This window comes from Leptonychotes weddellii, chromosome 5, assembly GCF_054177405.1.
Source record: "Leptonychotes weddellii isolate Sample4059 chromosome 5, ASM5417740v2, whole genome shotgun sequence".
Lineage (NCBI taxonomy): Eukaryota > Metazoa > Chordata > Mammalia > Carnivora > Phocidae > Leptonychotes > Leptonychotes weddellii.
The window spans coordinates 83,177,476-83,195,960 of record NC_138373.1 but is presented as its reverse complement, the minus strand read 5'-3'; the positions used below and the strand labels follow the sequence as shown (position 1 = coordinate 83,195,960).

At 43.8% G+C, this 18,485-nt stretch overlaps 1 protein-coding gene across 3 annotated transcripts in view; it reads left to right on the top strand.

Moving 5' to 3' along the window:
• Positions 1–11,031, top strand: part of LOC102736419 (cationic amino acid transporter 3-like) — a 51,484-nt gene extending 40,453 nt beyond the window's left edge. For 2 of the 3 annotated variants that reach the window (XM_081821317.1, XM_081821318.1), the window contains exon 2: positions 6,316–11,031. In XM_081821317.1, the coding sequence (XP_081677443.1) occupies positions 6,503–8,332 (1,830 nt within the window). In that variant the 5' untranslated portion in view covers positions 6,316–6,502 and the 3' untranslated portion in view covers positions 8,333–11,031. The remainder of the gene's footprint in view (positions 1–6,315) is intronic. The other variant, XM_081821320.1, reaches the window with a different exon arrangement.
• Positions 11,032–18,485: the final 7,454 nt, after the last annotated feature.

Below are 18,485 nucleotides of genomic sequence, written 5' to 3'. Positions count from 1 at the left end.
GGGGAGGGTATGTGCTATGGTGAGCGCTGTGAATTGTGCAAGACTGTTGAATCACAGATCTATACCTCTGAAACAAATGATGTAATATATTTTTTTTAGAAAAGAAGAAGATAGCAGGAGGGGAAGAATGAAGGGGAGAAAATCAGAGGGGGAGACGAATCATGAGAGATGATGGACTCTGAAAACCAAACTGAGGGTTCTAGAGGGGACGGGGGTGGGAGGATGGGTTAGCCTGGTGATGGGTATTAAAGAGGGCACGTTCTGCATGGAGCATTGGGTGTTATGCACAAACAATGAATCATGGAACACTACATCAAAAACTAATGATGTAATGTATGGTGATTAACATAACAATAAAAAATTTTTAAAAAGACTAAGGAGAGTGTGTAGGGCTGGCTGGGAAAGCAAGACAGCGTGCTCTTCAGTGAGTGGACTGCTGGACTTGACAGGAGTTCTTCCAGGAAACATGGGATGGAACTTGTGTTTTAGAGTTTGGAAGGAGCTCAGAGACTGAGGGAAACACAGGGACGAGGTGGGAGGGAAGGGGGAGCCCAGGGCATTATGAAATCTATACAAGCTGGCTTAATGTTCCCTGGCCCATGTCTGCATTTCTTTAAGCACCTCCCCTGACCAAGCACCTCTTTTGGGAGAGACTGTTTGCTAATGAAACTGAGATTCACAGACCCAGGTCCCTCATCAGGAAATGTCCTCAGGACACTCTTGAAATAGATGACGGTGCATGTTCTAGTCTCCTGTTTACGCCTCTGTTTGGCCCATTCTCTTTTTCCACAACACTTCTTCAAGGAATCTCAAATTATAGTAGTTATTTAATACATCTCTATATTCATTTTCTCTGTCCTAAATGCCTCTTTTGGTTGCTTGCTACAATTATGAGCAAATCCTTGTCCTGTGTAAGGAAGGTTGGAGATGGGAGTGTGGAATCCAGAATGAAGAGGCATTTAGATCCTGGCCCTGCCCTCTGGAAGGTTTTAGACTATAAAGGAATTTAAGGAACACACTCAGGACTGACAGATAGGGAAAACTGGTTTCAGCTGACTGTCAGGATGGGCTCTAAGTGCTGGTGGGAATGGGAGGAAGGTTGGAGATAATCAGTCAGGATGGCTTAGGAAAGTCTTCCTAGATCCAGGGTGGGGAAAGGTTGTAGAATAGGGCTGAGAGAGGCTGCAGGGTCAAGACTGTACAGAAAAGAGTGAGGAGGGCGTCCCTGGCAGGGTAGGTCACTTACCCAGGCTACAGGCTCATCCCAGGAAGGGTAAGTCAGGATGTGAGGAGCTGCGTTAGGAAGGAGGTGATGTATCTGAAAGTAGGGGGAGAATCAGGGTGGGGCTCTGACAGCTGGGTCAGAGAGTATGGACTGAATATAAACCATTGGAATAATTATAGATTATTGCATGATAATGGGCATATCTGAACATGGTGTTTGAGGATGTTTAAACCATTGGAATAATTATAGATTATTGCATGATAATGGGCATATCTGAACATGGCGTTTGAGGATGATTCTTTGTGTTGTTATAAACTGGATTTCTGGTAGGCTCTCTCAGATTCCCAATCATGGGTGTGCTTTCTCTTCTATATGTTTGGTTGATGTTCATTTCTGCCTGCTCCTGTGGAGTCATAAAACATGATTATTTAATTCCCAGACGTTTTGTTCTTTGGGTTGCTTCTCTGGTATCTTGATACTTTGTCTGTAGGCCCACTGTCCCTCATCTTCAGAAAAAGTGGGAAGAGCACAAGGACCACCCTGCACAACACAGTTGAGAGAAATAGAAATTATCAAGCATTACCAGTCTCTGACCTTGCCATTCAGATGGTCCTCCTCTAGGATTCCTGCTCAGGGTCCATGATGGATCTCAGAAGGTGTATGACATTTTTTTGAAGTGACCAACCTCAGAGAGTTGTGTGATTCAACAAATGTTTAGAACCACTGTTGTGGTCTTTGTTGAGTGGTAGGTGGCTGGGGTGGTTCCCCAGAGAGAAACGTGGCAGAAGCATCCTTAGTGCCAACGCAGGAGCCTCCAGGAAAGTTGAAGGGGCTGAAAGAGAGAGAGGAATTGGGCAAAGGGAAATGGGTTCAGAGGGAACTAGTAGGACAGGTGCCCCATCATCTCTGTTCTTCACCCTCTTTCTAGCAGGTATTCCTTCTTTGTATTCTCCATATCCTGGCAATTACAGGATTCCGGTTCCCCTTCATTTTAAATCTACTGAATGCCTGCCATTTATCAGGCTCTGTACCAGGTCCTCTCCCAACATTATCTGCTGCAATTACTGTGTTGAACCTGCAGTGCACAGAGTGGAGTCAGTCCCTCCCTCAGTCATGGTGTGTTCCCATCATCACTTCCTGTCAGGCCCCTTTTCTTTCTTTCCTTTTTTTATTTTTTTTAAAAAAATTTTCATTATGTCTAGTTAGGCCCTTTTCAATGCATTTATTATCCGGTTTCATCCTTATCTCTATTTTCATTTCCCCTCTGCATTGGAAGCATTTGCTTTAGTGTATTTAACAAATGCTCTTCCAGTCCATGTTCTATATTTGTTTTAGATCCATTCATCCATTCAACAACTACAGTGCCCAGTTGTGTGTGGGTATTCTGAATTATATGAAGATTGTGCTTCAGGGTGGTCCCCAGTGATGCTCCCACCAGCAGTGTGTGATAGTTTGTATCTTCTTATGGAATTCTCATGTTGACCCAGTGAGGAAGGTCAAGTAAGGTTCCCAGTGGAAGAAGAGACTGAGGCTTAGAGATATTAAGGAAATTACCTGAGTTCATGTTATCACGAAGAATGGCCAGGGCTCACATCCAGCATTTCTGACCAAGTGTTCATTGTTCTTATTTCTATAGTACCCAGCACTGCCTGTTCCAGATGGGGCATCTGTAGACAAAGATACTATTATTATTATTATTATTATATTGAGCCTTGCATTTCTTGATACCTGGTCTAACACAGTAAGCCTAGGACCCCCCATGTGTTAGCACCAGCATGGATTAGGAAGTCTAATTAGAGTCCTAGCATGGAATAAAACTGTTTTCATTGTCTCATGAGGGTTGGCTAACAAGCTCAAGCTTTAGTGGATGATTTTGAGCCTGCACATTTATAAAGACTGATTGATTTTCAATGTTTGGTTACTTTGGACCAGATTTCAATATGAAGTACTAGGTAGATGATATTAAGTCCCTATTGTTTGCTAGGCACTGAGCTATGTACTTATAGACAACATTTCACTTACTTCTCACAGCTGTGCTGTGAGTTATTTACTTTTACTCCCATATGACTGTTGTGGAAACTAAAGCTCAGAGAGATAAACTAATTTGTCCAGAGTCACCGGGTGTGAGATTGAGGTGTGATTTGAACCTGAACAGTCTACCTACAGAGCCTTACTCCTAACTTCTGAACTGCACTGCATTCCTGTGAAGGAAGCTTTTAGAATCTCTTCCCCTTGAACTTGAGGACAATTTCTTCTCAGTTGGGTTTTTTAGAGCAATCATTGGAAGTACAGGGCTAGTGGACAAGAATCTCCAGAGGGAGAGGATCTGAAGTTTGAAAATGTCCCCAGGTGTCTTCATTATGTCTTCCTCTATCCCTAAAGTGAGAACCTCTGCCTTAGGACATCCTACCTGGATTATAGGGCCTGGGCATGATGCCTTCAAAAAAGTAGGGCTTCTCTAACTGGGTGTGGGTGGTTGGTTGCCCATAACCCCAGGCAGCCTGATATTTTTAACAGGTGTCCCTAAAGGCAAATGATTCTTTATCACCCTGTGTGACTCATAACCTGCCATGAATGATGGGCAGTCAAGGTTTTATCACAGTTGGTTTTCCCTTCACACTATGCATTTTGCTCGCCTTCTACAAGGAAGGTAATACCATGTATATCTTTACCTGAGCCTACATTATAGAGGTTTCTTGGCTACAAAGTATCTATCTATCTTCATGACCAGTAGATAGGGATTCTGGATTATGGCCTCTTTTAGGTTTCTCTTCTCAGCATGGTCATTTGTTCAACAAATACTTATTGAGTACCTACCTCACAGTCTGATGGAGGAGACCAGCAGCTGACCTGGAATTTGGATACATGAGGATCAATGGCACATGGGGGAAGCTGGTCCTAGGAGAGCACATAGGAAGGGCAATGTAAGGGTCAGGGGAGGCTTCCTGAGGAAGCAAATGCTGAGCTGGAAACTGAAAGAGAAGTGGGAGTTAGCTAAGTGAAGGGGCCAAGAGGGCATTAGAGGCAAGGGAACAGGGTGAGTGTTGAATTTTGTGGCTGGAGCAGGAACTGGGCAGGGGATGAGGCTGGAGGAATAAGCACAGGTCAGATTATAAACAAAGGAAGGACTATGAAGGAAGGGAAGTGTGGAACCACGGAAAGGTTTGAAGACTGGTTGTGGGTTGGGAACACCTCAGATAGTATAAAAAGATTTCATGAGTTAAGAATTGACACTCAGGGGTGCCTGGGTGGCTCAGTCATTAAGCTTCTGCCTTCAGCTCAGGTCATGGTCCCAGGGTCCTGGGATCGAGCCCCAAATTGGGCTCCCTGCTCAGTGGGGAGTCTGCTTCTGCCTCTCCCACTCCCCCTGCTTGTGTTCCCTCTCTCACTGTCTCTCTCTCTGTCAAATAAATAAATAAAATCTTAAAAAAAAAAAGAATTGACACTCATTATCTATCTCCTGTCCTTGTTGGTAAATCATAACATTGGAACTGGTGAGTGGCAAATAAGGAGTCTAGATGGATTTGTAGACAAAAGGTCTGACCCATAACCCAGAGGTTCCTTTTGATCGTCTATAGAGAAGACTTCTTAATTTTGTCTTGATCTTTCTGCCTTTAAAAACTTCTGAGAACATTTCTTAAAATTCTCTTAAAACTGAAGCACGAGTAAGGAGGAGAGTGGGGCTGCATGACTTTGTTTTCTCTGTTCTCCACTTCTCATTTCCTAGGCATTGCTGTAAATTGTTCATCCAGAGCCTTGCTTCCCTTGTGGAAGGGGCCATTTGAAGAGAAGTAGGGGAGGAGGGGTAAGAGGGAGCCACACACAGGATTCCTTCATTAAGAAAACATTCAGACAACAGTTTGAATGAGTTAAAAATAACTCCTTGTGAAAAATTCATTGGGAGTTACAAGTGAGTGTTTTAATACAAGCTCACAGAGCAGGACAGACCAGGCCCCTGGCAGCTGACCTCCCAGATGGCTCAGGGTGTGTAGAGAGCACAGCGTGGCCAATGAGGAGACTGTCTGCAGAAGTGAGCTCACCTTTTCTCCTGGAACCCAGAGAGGGAGGAGACAGAAGGAATTGTTTTGGTTGAGAGCAACTGAGCTAAGTGACTCATTTCTTTTCTCCCTACCTATCACACTGTCATAACTGTGGACATAAAAAAGGTAGTGAATTTTTATCTGGTTGCTTTGGGGGCTATTCACAAAATAGCCTTTCTAGCTCCTCTCCCTTCTCAGTCATGGACCCTGGGTTGGCTGTTGCCCCTATTTCTCCAGTGTTTCCTTCCCAGGCAGCCTGGTCCTCTCCTTCTTGCAGGTAGTTATGAAGACCCTGCCCCTTTCTCCCTCCTCCTCTCTATTCACAGCACCCCTGTGGGCCTAGGTGGGTAGAGGGAAGGGATGGACTCTACATTCTTGGTCATCAGTACAGCTGAATGGATGATGCAGAATGAGGAGAAAGGGGGCCAAATTGGCATCTAACCTTGGGTAGCAGATTTGGGGTCTAAGAGTTTTAAGACAGAGAGACCAATATTTGTATTTAAACTCTGATGATATATAAAGAATGGGTCTTTAATTGCAAAGAGGTATCTAGTCCATGAATTAATGTGTCATAACTCATGCTCAAGCAGCGCATACACATCCTGTGTATGAATTCTTGCACAATACATTCATGTTCTGTTGTGTCTTACTGCCTAATTAGCACACGAAGCTACATGACTTATGAACTCAAATGGGATTATGTTATGTGGTGTGTAAAAAAGGAAAATGTTGGGGTGCCTGGGTTGCTCAGTCGGTTGAGAGTCTGACACTTGATATCAGCTCAGGTCTTGATATCAGGATTATGAGTTTGGGCCCCGTGTTGGGCACCATGCTGGGCATTGAGCCTACTGAAAAATAAAATTAAAAAAAAAAGCAGAATGTTAGGAGGTATTTGGTACCTTTTCTGGAGGGAAAGCAGGATTGATTTTTCTATGGTGTCTTTTGGTGTCAGTTTCTATGACACTTTGGCTGCAACAAGTTATATGTGACTTTTGAGTTTTGGTTGGTTGGTTGAACACATTGTTCAGTAAATATTTATTTTTTCTCTAGGCATTCTGGAAGGATAGCATTTACCAGATGAAAAATGAAGCAGCAGCTCTGAAGCCTGAGCAATGGACCTCGGCAGCCCCAACCCAACCTGGCTTAACTCAGCCTCACTGAACCGGATCCAACACTCTTGGCTCCCTGGGCTTGCTACAGCTCTCTGATCCTTAGAATCTTCTCAGTTCCAGCTAGAATGCTACGTCAGGCACTTCGCAGATTTGGTCGAAAGCTGGTACGCAGACGTCCGCTGGAGAAAAAAGTGTATGAGTTTAAATCTGGCGTAAAACTGAGCACTCTGGACTTAGTGGCCCTTGGTGTGGGCCACACAGTGGGTGTTGGTGTGTATTTCTTGGCTAATGAGGTGGCCGGTAATCAAGCAGGACCATCCATTGTGATCAGCATTTTGGTGGCGGGCCTGACATCATTGTTGGCTGGGCTGTGCTATGCAGAGTTTGGTGCCTGGCTTCCCCATTCTGGCTCTGCGTATCTCTACACCTATGTCACTATGGGTGAACTCTGGGCTTTCATCACTGCCTGGAACTTTATCCTCTCCCTTGTTGCTGATGCAGTTATTGTGGTCCAGACCTGGACCTTAGCTTTTGACATCTTGTATGGGAACCGGATCTCTGACACCCTGCATGAGAGCATTTCACAACATGTTCCCCAAGTCATTGCAGCCAATCTAGCCTACTTTGCTGTGATCCTACTGTTGTTTACCACAGAAATTCAATATCTGCTGAATCGTGACTGCATAATTTTCAAACTGTTTACATTGGTAAAACTTTTGGTTCTCAGTTTTGTCATCATCTCTGGCTTCATTAAGGGGGACCTGCACAACTGGAACCTCACAGAAGAGGACTATGTAAAGGCTGGACTCAATGACACCTTTAGCTTGGGCCCTCTGGGCTCCGGTGGATTCGTGCCTTTTGGCTTTGAGGGGATTCTCCATGGAGCAGCTACCTGTTTCTATGCTTTTATAGGCTTCGACAGTATTGTTACCAGAGTTGAGGAAGCCCAGACTCCCAAGCGTTCCATCCCCATGGGAATTGTGATTTCACTGCTCATCTGCTTTTTGGTGTATTTTGGAGTCTCTGCGGCACTTACACTCATAGTGCCTTACTACCAGCTTCGACCTGGGAGCACCTTGCCTGAGGCATTTCTCCATATTGGCTGGGCAACTGCCTATTATGTTGTAGCTTTTTCGATTTTCTTTAGTATTGTTACTGGCAGTTATATGAACTTTACAGTCCCCATACGTCAGGTGACATATATGATGGCAATGGACGGTCTCCTGTTCCCTGTTCTTGCCAGGTTCCTTTTCAGCACATGTGGCCGCTTCCTGACCACTGTGATCTTTGTCACTACTGGAGCAATCATGGCATTCCTCTTTGGACTCACTCGTCTTCTGGACCTTAGGTCATTTGGGACCCTGATATCTTATTCCCTGGTAGCTTTTTGTGTTCTCATCCTCAGGTATCAACCTGAGGGGACGAATGAAGAAAATGAAGCACAGGTGCAGGAGGAGAATGGGGGAAATGAGGCGCAGGTGCAGGAGGAGAATTTGGGAAATGAAGCGCAGATGCAGGAGGAGGATGGATCTGCAGCAGAGAAGCTGACTCTACAGGGACTATTCTTTCCAGGCAGCCCCACCCCCACTCCACTCTCTGGCCGGGTTGTCGTTGTTTGCTCCTCACTGCTTGTTCTGCTGCTGACTCTTCTCTGCCTGGTGCTGGCCCAGTGGCCAGGTCTGCTCTCTGGAGACCCAGCGCCGATCACAGTGGTTGTGCTGCTCCTGGTGCTCATCACTGGGATCACTGGGGTCATCTGGAGGCAGCCACAGAGCTCCACTCCCTTTCCCTTTAAGGTCCCTGCTGTGCCTCTCCTCCCACTCCTGAGCATCTTTGTGAATGTTTGCCTTATGATGCAGATGACAGCTGGAACCTGGCTGAGATTTGGTGTCTGGATGCTGATTGGGTTTGCTCTCTACTTGGGGCATGGGATCTGGCACAGCCTAGTGGCTTAACCCCACTTAAAGGCCCAAACTGTAGACTCAGCAGTGCCAGTACATATTCGGTTTGACATCATCACACCTGAATGCAGTCTGGTCCCCTGCACAATAATGGGGAGTACTCTTGAGCACATGGAAATCTAGGGCTCCTATGAGCTATTGATGGGGAACACTAATAGAGCTCTGTATTTATGGTAGAGTGAAGGATGTGTCTTTGCTCTTCCCCCCCTTTTCTTCTTTACTTCCTACTTTTTAATTATGTCTATAGCTGCTCGCTGGCTTTTACAAAATTAGTATTAAAAGAAACTTGAAAAAGTGTTTTCCTTTTCTTTGGTTAAATATCCACTAGTCAAGGAGGTGTCTAGCTGGCTCAGTCAGTAGAGCATGATTCTTGATCTCAGGTTGGTGAGTTTGAGCTCCACATTAGCTGTAGAGATCACTTAAAAAAAAAATCCAGTAGCAGAATTATTGGATCATACGGTAGTGCTGTTTTAATTTTTTTGAGGAATCTCCACACTGTTTTCTGTAATGCCTGCACCAATTGACATTCCTACCAACAGTGCATGAGGATTCCTTCTTCTCTATATCTTTGTCAACACTTGTTATTCTTGTCTTTTTGATTTTAGCCATCCTGACAGGTATAAAGTGACATCTGATTGCACTTTTTTTAGAGTTTAATATGTTTAATTTTTTTATGTTCAGTTAGCCAACATATAGTACATCATTTGTATTTCCCTGATAATTAGTGATACTAAACATCTTTTCATGTGTCTGTGGCCATCTGTATGTCTTCTTTGGAAAAATATCTATTCAGGTCCTCTGTCCATTTTTTAATTGGATTTTTTGGGGTTTTTTTGTATTGAGTTGTATAAGTTCTTTATATATTTTGAGTATTAACCCTTTATTAATATATCATTTGCAAATATCTTCTCCCATTCAGCAAATTGCCTTTTTTTGTTATTGATGGTTACCTTTTCTGTGTAAAGGTGTTTTTGTTTCGTGAACTGGAAAAGATACATGCACCCCTATGTTTATTGCAGCATTATTTACAATAGCCAGGATATGGAAGCCACCCAAATGTGCATCGGTAGATGAATGGATAAAGAAGATGTGGTCTATCTGCATATCCAATGGACTATTACCCAGCCATAAAGAAGAATGGAATCTTGCCATTTGTAACAACATTGGATGGACTGGGTGGGTATAATGCTAATTGAAATATGTCAGTCTGAGAAAAACAAACGCCGTATGTTTCACTCTTATGTAGAATTAAAGAAATAAAAAAATTAAAATGATAAAAGAAAAAAGAGAGACAAATAACAATACCAAAACAAAAGCAAAAACAAAAACACAACACCTTAGACCCCTAAATAAAGGGAACAAACTTGTGGTTGACAAAGGGGAGATGGGTAGGAGAATGGGTGATTTAAATAAAGGGAATTAAGAGTATGCTAATATTGATGAGCACTGAGAAATATGTGGAATTGTAGAATCATTGTATTGTACACCTGTGAATAATACATTAACACTGCATGTTCATTATACTTACATTAAAAAAAAAGAAAGAAACTAGAAAAAGGCCAAAAAAAAAAAAAAAGATGAAATATGGCCCTTGCCATTAAGCAGCTTATATTCTAATACAAGGGGTAAAGCATAGCTGTAACACAAAGTAGAAAGTGTTGTCATAAGTAATATAAAAATAAAATGTCTTGGGAATCCAGAGTGGAAGATGATCATTTGTGGCTGGTACAGAGGTGAAAGTTGATTGGTGAAATCAGAGAACACTTTGTAGAGGAATGGTTTTGAGTTGGCTCACTTCAGGGATGGGATTTGCCACATCTGGGCAGCAGGGAGAGTGTAGGCAGTGAGAACACCAGGAGGAAAAGCAGAGGAAAAGGAAGCAGCGTTCAGAGCACACTGAGCAGGCTGTGTAGCTTGAGCCTTGGCTCTGTGAGGGGGCAACAGAGCATGCACAGGTGGATTGGAGCCGAGCTTTCCTCTGAGCACAGAGCACTTTGGCTTTGAACCCACTGCCCATGCTGAAAATCCCTGGGTTGGTACTTCTCTTAGCAACATCTGCATTCTTGGACTTTAAAATTTCTCTGCTGTTGTCTGCTTTGGTCCACCTCTGCAGAAAGTGCACAGTTGAGAGCCATGTGTCCTGGGTTCTGGTCCTGTTTCCACCACTAAGTAGCAATGTGACCTTGAGCATGCCTCTCAGTTCCTCCCATGCTCTGCTTACTTATCTGTAACATGGGAGGTCACAGCTGATCATCTCTCATGTTCCATTTCCTTAAAAAATTCTAGGATTTCCTCTGGTTCTTCTGTCCTGCTATTCTCTTAACTAGGTCTCTCTTCTGCACATGATCTGTACCCGCATCTTTCCCACCTTTCTCTACAACCTATGATTGGAGCTGTAGAGGTCCAATGAATAACACCCCATTTCCCCCTCCTGTGTTTGGAACCTATTGATAATCACGACATAGAGAGAGATGATTAAACCATCAGCTGTATAACTGCAGCCTAATTGGCTTGCTAATCCTGCATCACTAAATTAGACAGACTTACTCCTCATCACAAGAAGTCCTGAGCATCCCTCGCCTGCCATCACAGGAGAGTCTGCTTTTATTAGTCTTTCTCCTCTATCAGGATGAATTACATGTGGCCAGTGGGCAGGTTTGTTCTGGACCAAAAAAAACAAAAAAACAACAAAACATTGGAAGAAGCTAACCAGGCATGCTTGGTGTTATGTCTTCACTTCATTAATCAAGGTCCCAGTGAGAGAGGGCCCCATGGAGAGTGGCGAGGAATAGTACTCTGCTCAGTGGTGTTCAAACTTCAGGGGGTGCCATGACACCTGGAGGGCTTGTGAAAACAGATTGCTGGGCCCCTGTCCCCAGCGTTTGGAATTCAGGAGGTCTGGGTGGGCCCGAGAACTTGTACTTCTAACAAGTTCCCAGGTGATGCTGATGCTGCTGGTCCACAGACCACACATTGAAAACCAAAGCTCCACCTGAAACCTCTTCACATGTAAAGATGAAGTGAAGGAAACAAAGGTGCCTTTGTACACTCACCTTCATTTAATGAAACATTTATATTAAAATACCATCGTTAATCCTTTCACAGTGGGCAAATTATAATCATTTCACAATTATATGTATATCAAATTAACACTATGTACACTTTAAATATCTTACAATTTTATATGTCGACTGCACACTAATAAATCTGTAATTAAAAAAAAATAGCATACCACAATTATGTGTGTGTCTTTCTTTTCTTTTTTTTTTGTTCTTTATTAGACACCATAGGTACATAGTGTATCCTGTTCACTCCCCCAGAGCATCCAGCTGGGGACAAGGAACATAAGGAGCATTTGATAAACTCATGTTAAATTGAATTGAGCCTTACACATTTCACTGGTACAGAAAATTCTCCTTCCTTTCAGGCTAGCACTGTGCTACTTCTTTAAAATTATCTTCTGAGAGACTTCCTTGAAAAACAGCATTTCTTTCCATCCAGAATTGTCTGTACCTGGCATCTAGAACTGTACCCAGGCACTTCTAATTTTGCTTTTGTGTGGCTATGCCTGAGTTCCTGTGACTATCCTATCTGTTCCATCACAGTACAATCTTGCTCAGGGCAAGGAGTAGGTTCTACATTTCCTCTAGATCCAACAGTAAGAACAGTGTTGTTCATTCAAAGAGCAACAGGGAAAATACAGACCTGGGGCAGGAGAAGGCCTGACATGACCTCCCCTAGTCCTGCTCCATCTCTTCCCATGGGATGTAGGGAGGGGTTACAAAGAGTGAAATTGATATAAGACCCAACCAGTTCTTCCTGATTCCAGGGAATCCCTGAAGAGGAGACTAGCTCCAGCGTGGGTGCAACAGGCATCCTTCTTGACGCAATCAGTTTTATGCTTTGGTATAGGAGGACCAGAGTTTTTCTATTGTATTTATGCATGGGGCCTGACCTGGGAGGGAAGGAGAGAAGATACTTTCTTATTTGCTGAGTTTCTCATCTTCCTAAAGGATGTAGGTGGTTGCAGGGAAGACTGCCAGAGGTAAGATTACCCATATACTTACCTACTCCTTTAGATGCTTCTTTGAGGGACTGGTGCAAAAACCTTGTGAGAGCATCTACGATTCTTTGGGGAGAGAGAATTGATACCATACGTGGGGAGAAAAATGGACTGAAATAGGAGGGTTAATAACTGGATAGGAATTGAGGCATCATTATTCTGGAAGGGAAGGTATGAATTGAAACTGAGAAAGAGGTATTGGTCAAGAAACACTTCCTGGAGAAGGTTTTCTATGGAGCAATTTAGGAAATAAAAGAGAGATAGGTGAGTTGGAAAAGAAATGGGACAGTAATTCTAGTTACATGGACCTTTAAGAATCATGAATTAATGAAACTCTTGTGATGGATATGTTTTTTCACATATGAAGGGAATTTATGAGCCAGCTTTGTACTGTGTATCATGCCATGGAGTGAGATTCCTGAATCAGGAACTGATGAGATATGATTCTCATTGCCATCCGGAGGATAGACAGAGAGAAAGGTGTGGACAGATGCACTCTTCCAGGGAGACAGTTGTAGCAACTGCCGCAGTCATATAGATCCTGCTCTTCAAAGTGTGGTCCATGGACCAGAAGCCAGGGTGTCCCCTGGGAGCTTCTTAGAAATGCAGATTCTCAGGCCCCCATGCAATGTGCTGAATCAGAATCTGCATTTTTAGCAAGCTCCCAAGTGACTTGTAAGGTCTTTTAGGTTTGAGAAGCACTCACCTTAAATGTTGGATGACAGGTATCTGGCCTCAGATGAGCACTATGGAAGGTGTGAAAACTTTGGAATTGGGAGTCAAGAGGAGGGGCCTAGTCTGGGGAAGTTGAATTTGGGGAAGAGGGAGAAGCGTGGGGTCTGACTGCCCTCCTGTCCCCAGGCCTCCCTCACCAGTCACTATGGCAGGGTTTAGCACTCTGCCCACTGTGGGAAAAAGCCTGCGGTGCCCTCGCTCAAGTCTGCCTGGTCCTCAGGGCTCCTTTGTGGCAAGTATTGGGTGGGTGGCAACCGCTGCCAATTCTATTTCCCCTCCTTCATATGATGGCCTAAAAGGGACTGGGAAGGTCATATCAGTCATGCCCTGACTCAGGGCAGTACTGTCCCTTAATCAAATGAGTGATAAAGTGATGACCCTAATTGAGGAGGCTCTGGAGGTTGGGGGATGAAATAGGAGTTCTTAACTATCTGTCCTGGAAATTAGGATACTTTCACCTTTCAAATGCTTTCAGGAGAAACAAGATGTCTACATAAGGGGTTATACCCTAATAGGGACCAAATTATGCTTTTTAAGGGATCTTTGATGATTCTTTTTTTGAAAAGATTTTATTTATTTATTTATGAGAGAGAGAGAGTGAGAAACAGCATGAGAGGCGAGAGGGTCAGAGGGAGAAGCAGGCTCCCTGCCGAGCAGGGAGCCCGATGTGAGACTTGATCCCAGGACTCCAGGATCATGACCTGAGCCGAAGGCAGTCGCTTAACCAGCTGAGCCACCCAGGCGCCCTCTTTGATGATTTTTAATGGGTTAATAACAAACTATATGAGACCTATAATTCCAGAGACCTGGACTGATAGGCAATGGAACAACGTTACCAGGTGGGCATTGGAGAATTTTCTTAGCCTTTCGAGGGTTTGTGTACCTCATCCCCTATAAAAATAGGTGGTAGAGGGGCGCCTGGGTGGCTCAGTTGGTTGGGCGACTGCCTTCGGCTCAGGTCATGATCCTGGAGTCCCGGGATCGAGTCCCGCATCGGGCTTCCTGCTCAGTGGGGAGTCTGCTTCTCCCTCTGACCCTCCTCCCTCTCATGCTCTCTGTCTCTCATTCTCTCTGTCTCAAATAAATAAATAAATAAAAATCTTAAAAAAAAAAATAGGTGGTAGATAGAGGCCAATAGTGAAGGAAAACAGATAAGAGATTGAACATAAGGAAGAATTTTCTAAGATTAGAGAGTGACGGGGGAGACGGGAGGGCGCAGGCTCTCTGGCCGAGCGCATGGTTGCTCACTTGGCTGTGGAATGTCTCAGATGGGCTCCTGTCCAGAAACAGGGAAATGTACACAATGAACTCTCAAAATCTTTGTTATCTCAAGAATTCTCTGTTCAACTTCTTAAATGAATGCCTGGGGTGGATGTGTGGTGTATGTAAGGTGGTGAGGCATGGGGATGATGAATGACAGAAGAAAAAACACAGCCTTATTAGAGCACTGAAATCTGCTATCAGTTCTCCTAAATCTCCTTGGATTTAGAAGAATATATAGGACATTAGGGCTCAAATAGAGTTTTAGGTTTACAGGTCCTTCCTCTCTCCATGTATTCATTTTGTGCCATAGGAGATTTTAAAATCTCCTAAGGGAAAGGAACATCTCTCTTATGTATTACTTTCTATGTCCACAGCCTCACAATGATGATGATGAACTTATAATAGTTACCATTTGCTGAGTACCCCAAACACTTTACATAATCACCTATTTCATACAAAGTTGAATGAGGTGAGTGATATTATGCTCATTTTACAAAAGTTGAAACTAAGGCTCAGGGTGGTTAAGTCATTTGTGCAAAATGAGTAGTGAAGCTAGGATTTGTACCAAATTTGAACAAAGTCTTCTGCCTATAACCCTTGAGCTATACTCTGCATGGAGTATCAGCCAGTGAGGGACTGATGATCATTGAAACTTGATGGCATAGAGGTAATTGAAAGACAGTGGATAATTCCCAATAGTGAATAATGAAAAACCAATTTCTATTGTTTGTGGCATGTAGTCAGAGTCACACTTAGTGACACAAGCAGCTCAAACTCAGACCCTCTCTCCTTCACCTTCACTGGGGCCCACCCTGCAGTCAGGTGCTTGCAGGGTGAGCAAGAGGGTGAGGCTGGGCGTGTGTATATATATATATAAAGCACCTCATTGAAAGCCACGTGTGTGTACCAAATATATGGACAGTTGTGTTTGAATTTGAGTGGAAATATGCATCAAGGAGTGAGGTATTTTTCTCTCGGTATGTCTACAAACATGGGCATATTTTTTAGACTTACTGGGTATGGTGTGTGTGTGTGTGTGTGTGTGTATGCATGTGTGTATGCATGTGCGTGTAGACAAATCCTGAAGGAGTTCAATCAGCACTAAGGAACCAGCTGCCTTCCACCCCTGGCCATGCTTGGTGTGTTTGTACCAAACCCAGGTATTTATTTTTCAGCACCTCTCAAGGAAACCTTAATGAGTTTCCTTCTGGGAAGTTCATGGCTAAGACGCTGGGCTGCTGTGGAGCCCTATACATCTGCTGTGATCAGAAGAGGTTTGCAGAGAAAGAGAAACAGCAGCTGCAAGGAAATCCCCTCCTGTTTTCTACCCTCTAACCTAATACACAGCTGCAGTTATTTTTTTTTAAAGATTTTATTTATTTCTTTGAGAAAGACAAAATGAGAGACAGAGAGCACGAGAGGGAAGAGGGTCAGAGGGAGAAGGAGACTCCCTGCTGAGCAGGGAGCACGATGTGGGCCTCGATCCCGGGACTCCAGGATCATGACCCGAGCCGATGGCAGACGCTTAACGCCTGAGCCACCCAGGTGCCCCTACATGGCTGCAGTTATATGTACACCACCCACATAACCACTTACCCTCTCCTAGAACCCCCTCATGGAAGGTATACTAAGAGAAGCCATTTTATTTACCTTTTATTTCCAAATGTGACTCACTATTTGAGCCAACCCCAGAAAGAGGAGAATTAAAAATTATACTAATTAAAGTATCTAGAGTGGAGATTGTGAGAAACTGGGCATTTGTGGAACTAATTTCAGAAAAATGCAATGACCACTGACAGAAGCAAGGATGGTAAGAGGAGTTGAATGTCTCTGTTACTTCTTTAGAAAACCTGAAGCAAAGCTCCTGGAAGCTGGAGGCAGGATGACCTGTAGGTGACTTGAAGGCAGACACAGCCCAGGAACCCCTCCTCCACCTTCCAATGCCAGTGCTTGGGAGACTATTTTAGGAGGGTTTTTCATGACAAACTTTAGTTTACATCTGACATTTCACAGTGTCTCTTATGCAGAGAAGGACGAAATACAGATATTTATTGACATGTAGTGTCAGAAGATCTAGGAAAATTGACGATGAAGATGGAAGGAGGAGGGGTTTATCTCTTTCCCCAGGTATGCAAATTACCTAACTTAATTTTGTAGCATATGCTTTTCTGCGCTTTGTGCTCCTCTGGGTAATGAGATTAAGGAATCCTTTCATTCTTATTAAAGAACTCAGTGGGCGGAGAGAAGAGATGAGAGATATATAGATGGAGGCATAATGGGTATCCTGTCCCATTTGAACCATTGCCCCTTCAATAAGATCATGTGCAAGAGAAGTGGGGATAAATGGAACCTGAGCTGGGACCCAGGTCCTCGTATTCAAAGCCTTCAGTTTCTGCAGTTTTATCTTAAATTTCACTGGTCCTTGCATTTCACTATCTCATGATGAACAGAAGTTTAATATCAAATGATGCCCAAAGTCATGAAATCCTTCCCAGTAGCTATGTCTTTCCTTGGAATTCTGTTCTCCCAATCTCTGACTACTAAAATCCTACATAATCATCAAGGTCCACTTTATTTATTATTTTTTAAAGTTTTATTATTTATTTGACAGACAGAGACAGCGAGAGAGGGAACACAAGCAGGGGGAATGGGAGAGGGAGATGCAGGCTTCCCGCGGAGCAGGGAGCCCCGATGTGGGGCTCGATCCCAGGATCCTGGGATCATGACCTGAGCCGAAGGCAGATGCTTAACGACTGAGCCACCCAGGTGCTCCCAAGGTCCACTTTAAATGTTACCTCTGTCCATGCCTTCCTGGATTATCTGCCTCTGAGGGAACTTACTTCCTTTGATCTCCTCTACTCCTTTGTGTCACTCTTACCATAGGTGTCTCTCTGCACATTGTCTTCATTTGTAGTTACCCCGTGTTTTCTCTTTCTCCCTCACTCAATTGTAAGCTTCTGGAGTGGGGAGACTGTGCCCTGCATATTTTTATATTCTCTCCACTGTGCTTAACGCACAGCTAAAGAATTAGCTAAATAACTTTCATGTGTGGTATAAAATAGGGGGAAAGAGCCCATGAAGAGAGATGTAGAGGTAGAGGTATTATGAATACTGACAAAGGATATTACTGTGATTGTAGATCTGCACATGATACTTTCAGGTATGGATCATCATATTAGGAAATGTTGAGCCCACCAGTAGATTTATTCCCATATAATATATTTATTCATTGTTCATTTTTTCTCTCATTCAAATTTAGAGCTTTTCCTAGAGGGAAATAGACAATAAGCAAGAAAACAAATGTTCAATAATTCCAGAGTGTGATGAATCCACAAAGGAAATAAACAGGGTCTTGTGATAAAGAATAACAGGGAATTTTGTTTAGATAGGGAGGCCAGGAACGGCCTTTATGGTCACTGTCATATATTTACCCTACTACGATTATGAGTTAATTCAATTCCTAATCTGAAGAACAATAATAATAAAATCAATAACAGAAGGAGAATAAAAGCTTTCCCACCAGGGTGTGTGTTTGTCAACCCAAGCTTAGGACTGATTCGTTCTCTGGTCCAACATCCAACCTCGCCCCTGCCTTGGGAAGAGAGGAAGTCAGGGCCCTCCCCTTGCCTCAGGATGGACCCTGTCCCCACTTCTCCAGCCTAGGAGTCTGCAAGCAAAACAGGGGTTAAGACCTTTGATCTTGCTAGAGAATTGGAGACATATCAAAGCAGAGGACTCTGAAATAATGCCCAAGGATGTGAGGTTCTGGGGAAGAGATGGAGACAGAAGTTCACAAAGAGAGAGGCAAATTGCTGTCACAGAGATTCCCTCCCCCCTCCCTCCTCCCACCTCAGTCTCAGTGGGTTCTGGGCTCTCTACTCCCTGGGGGAGATGGTCAGGGCTTTTGGACTTTGGGGGAGGGGAAGTTACTCCCTGAGTGAGTTTAGAGACCAGTCATCCTTGGATCCCTGCTCCAAGGCTGAATACCCCCTTGGACTGTGAGCAGAAGGCAGTCTGCCAGTATCCCAGCAGCCTCAGCTAGCTCTTTCATTACCAGCATCTTCCTTGGACTACTTTCCTGTCCCC